Raw genomic sequence first — 10,152 nt, 5'->3', positions numbered from 1 at the left:
GCCCTACAAAGCGGCGGCTCCCGCCCCGTCCAGCCCGCTCCGCCATGGCCCCGGCGCTGCCGATCTGCGCCCTGGCCCTCCTGGCTACTGCCACTGCCGCCGCCGCACAGGACGTGGCGGGAGGTAAGGGGGGACCGCGGCCCCGGGATGCGGCTTTCGGGGTCCGAGCGGCCGGCGCTCCTCGCACAGCATCCCGAGATCACGGCTGGGCAGTTTCTTTGGACGTCGCTTTTGTGGGATGTGCGGGAAGTAGGCGGGCAGCGCATGGGCTGGGTGCGGGTGGCCACGGGGCAGGGCACGGTGCCCACTCGGAATGGGAGATGAGAGGGGAGCTCCTTCCTTGGCTGGGAGCTCCACAGGGTGGGATCCGGTAGGGCGTGGATGCCTCGGAGTTCTGGGAGGTTGAGTGGTGGAAGTGGAGCTTTGCTCGCCACTTTCCCAGTTTCCACTGCTTCGGAACTCCGAGTGCCCAGAGAGGCTGTGACTGCCTCATCCCTGGAACTGCTCAAGGCCAGGTTGGAAGGGGCTTGGAGTAACCTGGTCTAGTGGAAGGTGTCCCTACCCATGGCAGGGAGGCGGAACTGGGTGGGCTTGAAGCCTTTCCCACCCAAGCCAGTCTGTGATTCTACGATTTAGTGATAAGGGCTCGGGTGAGAGCAGGGTACCTGTCCTGGGCAGGAGGAACTCCCTGGGCAGTCAGGCCCCCACTTATAGTGTTTTGGAGGAGATCCTCCTTCAGGAGAGGGCAGATTGGCTGGGGCAGCCTCAGAGCAGGAAGAAGATGGGTGTTGTCAGATCTGGGTGGGGAACAGTGAATGTCCAGCTGCTCCTCCCTGGTGGGTGGAGGATGGGGCATAGCCCCGTGGGTGCTGTGCCAGCTGGAGGATAAGCTGTAGCAAAGGGTGGGGATGGCTGCCTTCGGGGTGTCCCAAGAAGTCTGCCCACTCTTCTGAGCCACTAACTGTTCTCCATGTAATGATGCCTGCATGGTGGCTCCTCAGGGAGGAGAGTGAGAACCAGCATATTTTTTGCTGTCTTCCTTCCTCTCCAAGCCGTTCACTTTGCTCCTCTTGTAGCAAAGACCCTGAGATGAGCTCAGTTGGTTAAAACTTGGTTGTAATAATGCCAAGGTCATGGGTTCAATCCCCTGTGTGGGCTGTTGACTTAAGAGTTGGACTCGATGATTCTTGAGGATCCCTTCCAACTCAGAATAGTCTGTGATTCATAGAAGTCAGGAGCCCCTTTCTTAGAGGCACAGCAATGAATAGCCTGTGAAATGCCAAAAGTATTATCCAGGAGGCTTCTTCCAGAACAGCAAGAGTTGCTGTCCCATCTCTGTCCAAAGACTGCAGTGCTTCCCGTGCCATCCTGTGTGAGCTGGCTGGTCACCTGAGATGGGATGTTTGGAAAAACCCCAATCCTGAAGGACTGTGCAGTCCTGGAAGCAGCCCATTCCCAACCAGCTGTAAGGGGAAGGCTCTGACTTAACAACTTGGAGAATGATCGCCAGCTGAGGCTGCCAGGAGGGGGGATGCCCCGAAGGAAAGCAGAGCCCAGTTAAAACCACAGGCTCTCCTTCTGCCCATCGTTGGTCTCCTGTGGTGTGGGAGAGTGTTTTGTGACTCCTGGTAAGAAAACAGTCTCAAGGCAGCACAGGCACCGTGATGCTTTTCCAGCCTCACTTGAAGAAATGGAGAACAGCTTCCCAGAGTGTTTAAAATCTGCAATCTCTGCCTCTCCGGGTGTGTAAACACCCTTATCTGAGCTATGTTAATCAATTGCCCAGTTGTTTGGAGGGCTGCCTGAGCATGTGACTGCTGACAGTGGGTCACAGATGAGGGTTCCTGCCAGCTGGAGGGAGAAAATGCAGCTTTGCTGCTTGTGAGGGTGGAAAACAAGCACCTTTGGGACTGATTTCTTCCTGATTAAGGGGCTGTGAAGCAGTGATTCTTCATCCATCAGTAAGTGAGTAGTCAGGCAAATGGGTTTGAGTTTTGCGTGTGTTTTTAGACCTCTGTCAAACAGGCTCAGACTCTTGAGCATGGGTGAGTTTTAAATAGCTGATTCTCAAAGGCTGGCAAACCACCCTTCCTGAGGATCTGGGGGAACACACCAGTGAGTTGCAGGTGCAAATGCTGTAAGAAGACTTTTGCCAAGAGCTAGCACTTGTGGGAGCTGCAGGCAAGTCCAGGAGAGTGGCTGGACTGCACCAGCTTCTCCTGTGTTCAGTTCTGTGTTCCCTGGGGAATGCCATCATCCATGCTGCCACTAGTCCTGGGAGCCAGCAGTGTATACAAAGCTGGGGTCTTCCTCTGCCAAAGGGGTGTGGAAACAGGTTCTAAATGGGCACAGAATTGGGCTGCAGTGCTGCTCCCATCACCTGGGCTGTGTCCTGCTGAAGGAAGATTTGGATGAATTTGCTATGGCAGGGTATGGCCCCCATGTGCAGCAGGAAAGCTCCAGCAGGGACTGTAGCTCTGTGTCCCCCTTTGTGCTCTTCTGCTTCTCCTGGTAGTAACTTCTGTCTGGGGCTTGTTTGCTTGAGCTACTCCATCATCTGGTGCTACAGGACCGCACCACCTGCCCAGTACTCACCCTCATCCTCACAGGGTCCCTCCAAACCGACCCCAGCTGTGTCCCCTCACTGCCCTGTTGCCACAGCAGCTGCTCAGGCTTTAAAGAAATAAAACCCAGAAGAGGAACTCACAACTCTGGGCTTTGAGTCAGCAGGGTGAGGCAGCTGAACTTCCATTAGCCTTTGGGCCTCCCCCTGTAACCCTCACCATATGCTGAAGCTGGCAGCTCTTGCAGCAGCAGCATGCATTGCTGCTGGCCCAGTGGTGGGCAAAACAGTGGCCAGGAGCAGACTCACAGGAGCCCAGAGTTTCAAAACACCGAAACTTTTCAAAATCCTGAGGTGTCTTTTTTTCCTTCCTGTAGATTGTCGCCAGTACACGAACAGGAGCTGTGAGGAGTGCCTGAAAAATGTCACTGTGAGTAGCAGCAGTAAGGCTCCCAACCTTTTGCAATGCCTGCAAATGTACTGTGGGTTTTGTGGGACTGTTACAGAGCAGTTTCCTTTCTGGAGGGGGGCTGTCCTCTGCCCTTATCCCATGCACACTGCAAATTCTACTGATCATAATGGTGAGAGCACCTCCTGGTGCTCTGGGAGGAGGTTGCTAGAAACTGCTTGGGTTTTGTTGTATGGTTTTCTAGTAGAATAATGAAATTGCTGAGTTTCTCCTCATGGATGGGGAACACACATGGGGAAGGGCTGAGTGGACTGGCTGGCCAAGCTGCCCCTCCACCAGTCTGTGGGTGCAGTGGCACTGGGTGGATGCAGGATGTATAACAGTGTCCTGCCAGTCTCTGCTGCCTTATCTCTGGTATCAGCAAACTTGAACTTGAGTCAGATCTTGCAGCTGATGTAGCCAGTTTGACCAAACCCAACTGAATGCTGGGGGTGTGGGTTGAAGCCACCAGGAGAGGAGGGATGCAAAGCCCTGCAGGTAGTCTGGCTGGGCACACACGCTTCTCTCCTGCTCACCAGCTCTGCATGGACTGTCTTGTCTCAAAGGCTTTCTTCTTGTCCCAAAAATAAACATGAAGGATTTGGTTATTAATACCAATGTGCAAGCCACGGTGGGATTCCTGGGGCTGTCCTGTGCATGGCAAGTAGTTGTCTCAATGATCCTCATGGCCCTTTTCAACTCGGGATAGTTTATGATTCCAAGACATGAGAAGGATTCTCAGCATCTTTACTTACTCAGAAACTCTGCATTCCCCTCCCCTGCCCCTCCTGGTGTGACCTGTGCTCTCACAGCTCTTTCCCCTGAGCATCCTGCTGCTGCAGGGTGGTACATGGCTCTCGGGAGCTGGCAGCAGTGGCCCCAACTACCAAAACAGCATGTGGCTATCTGGCAGCACAGCCACACACCAGTAATGCTGTGCTGCCTGGCTCCTGTGTCCCAGTGCCTGTGGTGTGCCAGCAGTGGGAGATGCATGGAGTACCCTGTCCGAAGAATCCTTCCCCCGGCTGACCTGTGTGAGCTCCGCTCTGCGCGCTGGGGAGTCTGCTGGGGTAAGTGCCTGGCACTGGCTGATGGCTGTGTGAGTCCTTGCTGCTGGTGGGAGGTTCCCCTGCCTCCCCCTCTTGCTGCAGTGACAGGCTAAAGTCACTCAAGGTTCTGCAAACTTCCTGAAGTGTGGGTGGGGAGGCAGAGTATGAGCAGTTCCCTGCCTTCTGGTGAGTAGGACCTGTGGGGATTTAGCTACTCCAAATACACCCCTTATGCTTTGGTGTGATGAGGCTCTAGACATGCCTGGCGCCTGGGAACACCAGTGGAAGGTGCTCTGTGGGCAGGTGCCTGTGCAGCCCTTCCTGCTGTCTGAATCCCAGGATCTCTCTCTCCTCCATACCCAGCACATCACTCTCTGTGCTGTTCCTGGCTCTTCATGCCTCTGGCTGCTGTCTCAAGGGGGCTGCTGGAACCAGAGGTGTGACTTCTCTGGAGGCCTGTGTGTGCTTCTAGTGCTGAGTGTGCTGTGGTCTTGTTGAGCTCTTATCCACCTGAGAAAGCACCCTTTTCCAAAATTAATGTGCAAGTTCCCTCCAGGAGCCTTTTCTGGTACACAGCTGACTCTGGTGTTGGCTGCCTCTTCTCCCTGGTGCTCTTGTTTCCTGGAGGATTTCTGGAGAAATTGGTGTCTTGTTTAGACCAAAGTTGGTGCATGCTTATGCTCAGACAGGACTCAGCTTTTGGGGGCTGGGGCAGGAAGGAAGCAAGCTGGGGCTTTGTTGCTCTCACCCTTCCCTTGATGAGGAGCTTGGAGCTGAACTGTGGTCACCTGTCATCTGCTGTGCTTGAGGTTGGGCTCTCCTCTCTGCCCACATGAGTTCAAACCACTCCCATGCCTGTGTGGAGGAAGAATCTCCTCTTTGTGAGCCCTGCTCAGATGATTTTCTGAAACTTCTGTAAGACCTTGAAATACTAGTTTTGGTGTGAGTAGCTTCACAAAAGGTTTCATTATAGAAGAACACATTCCTTAACTTGCAAAACTAGCTTTAGAGGAGATTAGCTCTCACATGAGTCTGCATTTTTGGTGTGTGTGACTTAGCCTTTATCATCAGCTGGAGGAGTGCCTGGTGCTCTGTGTGGGAAGCAGGGATCTGAGCCCCAGACTCACCCTGAAAGCCAACGTTTCAGAAGCACTGAGGCTGCTGGAGGCTTTGAAAGCAAGTTCAGGGGTAGAGTCAGCTCAGCCTGGAACACCTAAAAAATTGATCTATTGAGAATAGAGACAAGGAAGTTTTTTGCAATGAGGGAGGTGAGGCACTGGAACAGGTTGCCTAGAGAGGTGGTGAATGCCCCATCCCTGAAAACATTCAAGATCTGGTTGGATGGGACTCTGAGCAACCTGGTCTATTGGAAGATGTCCCTGCCTGTGGTGGGTGGTTGGACTAGGTGGCCTTTAAAGGTCCCTTCCAACCCAGTTTATTCTGATTCACCCCAATAAGCCTAGCACTGCAGGGTCCTGGCAGTGAGGGGACATGAAGTGCCCTGTAACACCTCACATGCTGTGCTTTAGGCTTCCACTTGGCTCATGGCAGAACTGCACAGAGAAGGAGAGATCAGAAGTGCTCTGAGCAGGTTCAGGTGCACTGAGATTTCTGTAACCTGGCTGTTGTGTGGCAATATTTCCCCACAGCCTCAAGTCTCTGAGCAGCCTGAATCATTCTTGGAAGAAACTCCTGTTTGTCACCTGAAGTCCTTGGCATGGAGATGTGTCTGTTTTGGCTGGTGTCTCTGCTGCCATCACTGCAGGGGCCAGGGCTCAGGCTGCTGCTTCACTACCATGTTCCAGCAGGTTTTGTGCTCTGTGTGGGTGAGCAGATCCCCCCAGCTCTGGGAAGACATGGCAGCAGGGTGCAGGGGACAGCCCTCAACCTTCAGCTGCTTCAGCAGCATTGCTGGCCCCAAGCCAATAGATCCCAGCAGATCTTATTTCAGTTTGTCTCTCGCCCAAGGACTTCAGACACCTCTAAGTGCTCATTTCACCACAGATGACTTCTGAGGCTGGTTCCTGTGGGCAGTAACTCCTCTCTATCAGAGGTTCCTCAGCCCTGAAGTCTCCAGTTGTTTGGGTGTTTTTTTCCCTTGAAGGGTTACTGTTCACCTGGATTAGTGATTAAGACAGATTTGCTCCTGCTGGAGGAGTTTGACCTGAGTGCATTTGTTCTTGCCTTTCTTCACATAGCCAGTAACTGAGCTCTCCAGTTAACAGCTACATGTACTCACTGGTGTGTGTGGGTTCCAACACCTGGTATATCTACAGCTAACAATGTCCATTTGCTTTCTCAGATGGTTACACACATCCCCAACCCAGTGACTGAAGCTACTGGTGACAGTAGCTGTAATGTTCATAAATAAGACAAGAGGAAATGGTCTCAAGTTGCACCAGGGGAGGTTTAGATTGGATATTAGGAAAAAAATTCTTCAGGGAGAGGGTGGTCAGGCATTGGAACAGGCTGCCCAGGGCAGTGATGGAGTCACCATCCCTGGAAGTGTTCAGAAAATGTGTGGCTGTGGCACTAGGGGACGTGATTACTGGGGTTGGCAGTGCTGGGAGAACAGTTGGACTTGATGATCTTAGAATGCTTTTCCAACCTTAATGATTCAGTGATCCTGTGATTCTGTATTGTAACTCCAGTCAGCTGTGTCTGTGTGCTAAACATGTTTTGTCAAATCCTTTAGTGAACTTTGAAGCCCTGATCATTGCGATGTCTGTGGTGGGAGGAACATTCCTCGTCATGCTGGGGGTCTGCTGCTGCTGCTGCTGTTGTAAGAAGAAGAGCAAAAAGCAAGTATTGGGGTGTCCCCTGTTTGCTCAAAGCAGCTCAGATGCAGCCTGGTGCTGTTACAGAACTGAGTGCTGAGCACTGCTAACGGGCTCTTTGGTCTTTCAGGCCAGACAAGGATGATGAGAGAGCAGCCAGGGAGCGGGAGAGGAGGCGTGTACGGCAGGAGGAGAGGTAGGTTTGTACCACAGTCCCTCAGAGGCTCCAGAATGATTTGCCTCCTGTCTGTGCCATCAAATGTGATGCCAGGTGGCACATGGGGCTCGACACATGCAGTCAGCGCTGCTTCAGCCCTGGCTCAAACCTCATGAGCAATGTTGTTATGGGGTGACTCATGGATGCAGCATCACAAGTGTTGTGGATGCGGCTCCCCGAGTGCTGCTGACATGTGTGGCCTCTGGTTGTCCCCAGTGCCTCCAGGAGGTGGGGGAACTGGGCAAACCTGGCAGCCTGGAGCTCCCTTGGTTGGGCATAAGCAAGGAGATGTGGCTCTCCTTCTTTGGTTTTGTATCACCAGTCACTGACTTGACTTTTCTGATTGCTTCTTGCAGGAGAGCAGAGATGAAATCGCGGCATGATGAAATCCGAAGAAAATACGGTACAGTGCTGACATAAGTGATTCAAACTGAGCTTTAGATGGAGCAGCCTCAGTAACTGTGTTCCTTGCCATGGTTACAGCTGTGGATGAGACCTGGCCAGCAGGGAAAACAAAGTCCTTGCTTCCCTTGTCTCAGTGAATTGCTCTCTAAGAGCAAGTGTAGGGATGCTGGAGTCATGATGTGTGAGCCCACACAAGGACTGCTCTTCCTGGACAGAGAAAGAGGGAGTGTTTAATGCTCCCTGGAACTTGGGTCCTCTGAGCTTGCCCCATGGGAGAAGTTGGTGGGATTTGACTGGAGGAGAGAAGCAAAAGCTGGGAGACAGCATGATTGTAATGCTGTCACCCTTCAGGCACAGTAGCCCTGTGGCCAGTGAGTGGCTGGAGAGCCAGCAGTGTGGGGTAGGGGGCCAGGTAGGAATCAGTGTCCATAGCTCAGGAGCACAGAGCCTGCACCAGTCCCACCACAGAGCTGGTCTTTTGTGCTGGCAGGAGGTGGCACAGTGCCCTGGGGATGAGAGTGCATGGCCTCCCTCCTGGGCCTGAACTGTCCTTCAGGGGAGTCCTGTGGGCTTGGGCCAGGTGTGGACCTGCCAGAGGTCTTGGAAGGAAGCAGGGAGCAGCCAGTTGCTCAGAGCCAGTGGAGGGGTCCCTGCAGCCTGCCATTTGAGGTGCTGGGGGCTCTGCCAGGGTCTAGTCATGCAGCAGGGAGCAGTTGGGCTCATACATGCTGCACATGGTGTCTCTGGCTTTAGGGGGGAGCTGTAGGGGAAGCTGGAGACCCTTCCTCTTGCCTGCAGCTGCTGCAGGTCCAGGTTGGGCAGGAGATCCAGAGGCCTCTGGGTGGCTTCTCTGGGGAAGGAAGAGCAGGCAGAGCTGTGCCTGGAAGAGTTCTGGGTGGGGGAAGAACCTGCCTGTGGAAGAGCTCTGCGCTGGGACTGTCTGGCTGTGTCAGGGCTCTGTCTTGCTGCAGCCTGACCCCAGAGTTTGCCATCTTGTCCTTTCTGGCTGTTCTTCCTCAAAAGTGTTGGACTTGGGAAAGGCCAACAGAGTGGCACAGCGGCTCTTGAAGTCAGCTTGATACCCTGCCCTGCTGTCTCCCAGTCTGGATGTCAGAGCAGTGGAGCAAGAAGAGATTTGAGTCTGGGCTCTCTGCTTGTCTGACAGAAGGGGTGTGCAGAGGGAGTGCTCTGGAAGCTTTGTCGTGCTGCTTTACCTGGACTGTGTGGAAGAGGAGCTTGTCACCAGGTCAAGCTTCTTAATGGATGTCTCTTCTTTTACAGAAGAGGAGAGTGAAATAGTGCTGTGTGCACAGCTCAAGTAAGAGCAGGTGTTTTGGGAGGACTGCTGGATGATGCATGAATGACAGAGTTGTTACCAAGAACTGGGTTTCTCACTGGCCATGATTAGCTGTTGTTTAAATGAATCTCTCCTCCCTTCTAGGCCTGTTCAAGGAAGAGAACCCTTATGCAAAATTTGAGAATTAGCATCTCCAGACCCACTGACCCTGATGAACAGTGCCTTCTGCAGAGCCAAAAATCTCCAGGTTTCCCCCACCACGAGGAGACCATCACTTCAGCTGCCACAGAGGATGAGCCAAATGCTTGGTAGCACCATTGTCCCCACTCCAACAAATGCTTGGTTTGCCCAGAGCTTTGATCTTGCCCTGCTAGTGCAAGAAAAAATGGTGTCAATACCAAAGGATGGAGCATTTCTTCTCACTCACCACTGGGGTGGTTGTGGGGTCCAAAGCAATGCAAGTAACGGTCCTTGTACCTGGCCAAGGGCAAAATACACCTCACATATCTCCCTTGTTCCTGCCTCACCAAATACACTTCACACACTTTTCTGTATTCCTTTATTTTTTTTTTCTTTTTAGTATATGCAAAAACTAGCAAGACTTTCCCGACTTATGGGTCGGCAGGAGGCCTTGGCTTTCATTCCAGGTGCCTGCATTTATCCCAGCACATTAGCATTCCTCTCAAAGAGTACAAGGTTTTGGTAATCTGGGGCTTCCAGGAGGAAGGTCCCATGTGCACCTTCTCACTTGCAACTAATCTGGGGAAATGCCCCCACTCTCCTACCTCTCTTCACCTTTCTAGGAAGGGTGGTCTTGGACTTGATGGCCATGACTCTTAGCAATACTGTAGGTTTCAGATGCCTTTACAATACGTTGACTCTATTAAACTGATTCAATTACTATTCTGGTTTGAAAGAGTTTAATTCTGCTTCCACAGCAGGCACAGGTTGGCAGTGATCATTGATAGGGTCATCATCACTGTTACATGGCTCTGGCTCATCAGGAGTAGTTGGGGGAGGCAGAAGCAAAGTTGCCTTGGGCTCTTGCTGGGCTTGAAGAACAGTCTGGTCATGGAGAAGTTCAAGTGTCAGGAAAAGTTTGAGATGGGAGTAACGCTGCTTTGTAAAGAAGGAGCTGAGTCTTCCAGTAAAAGCATGACCTGTGTCCCCTGCAGCCCTGGGAGAGAGCCCTTGGCCAGGTGGGGTGACCTGGGGGTTCCTGGCAGCCACGGGCACAGGCTGAACTCGGGTGTGGAAAGAGGATGGGAGCTGTGACAGCTCCCATGTTGTCCCGCATCTGACCAGAGGTGGCCACGCAGCTCGCAGAGCCCTGTGTGCAGGCAGGGCATGGACTGTGAGAGTTCTGGCTGAGAAAAGCTGTGGCCTCCTGCCTGGT

General features: G+C 52.9%; 1 protein-coding gene across 1 annotated transcript; it reads left to right on the top strand.

Annotated features, from left to right (window-relative positions):
• Positions 1-9,657, top strand: PTTG1IP (PTTG1 interacting protein). The gene is made up of 7 exons (XM_071566757.1): positions 1-123; positions 2,941-2,993; positions 3,973-4,081; positions 6,756-6,861; positions 6,968-7,033; positions 7,411-7,457; positions 8,901-9,657. Exons 1-7 carry the CDS (start codon positions 45-47, stop codon positions 8,942-8,944), a joined length of 504 nt encoding a protein of 167 aa, XP_071422858.1. The 5' UTR covers positions 1-44; the 3' UTR covers positions 8,945-9,657.
• Positions 9,658-10,152: the final 495 nt, after the last annotated feature.

The sequence above is a fragment of the Pithys albifrons genome, chromosome 11 (assembly GCF_047495875.1).
Source record: "Pithys albifrons albifrons isolate INPA30051 chromosome 11, PitAlb_v1, whole genome shotgun sequence".
NCBI lineage: Eukaryota > Metazoa > Chordata > Aves > Passeriformes > Thamnophilidae > Pithys > Pithys albifrons.
The sequence above is the reverse complement of the archived record's forward strand: the minus strand, read 5'-3'. Positions and strand labels throughout refer to the sequence as shown.

Bases quoted from the DNA above. Each gene is read 5' to 3' on its own strand.
- PTTG1IP (XM_071566757.1), top strand. From the start codon at position 45: ATGGCCCCGGCGCTGCCGATCTGCGCCCTGGCCCTCCTGGCTACTGCC. The intron at 124-2,940 runs GTAAGGGGGGAC...TCCTTCCTGTAG, and splicing joins CGCACAGGACGTGGCGGGAG to ATTGTCGCCAGTACACGAAC. The intron at 7,458-8,900 runs GTACAGTGCTGA...CCTCCCTTCTAG, and splicing joins TGAAATCCGAAGAAAATACG to GCCTGTTCAAGGAAGAGAAC.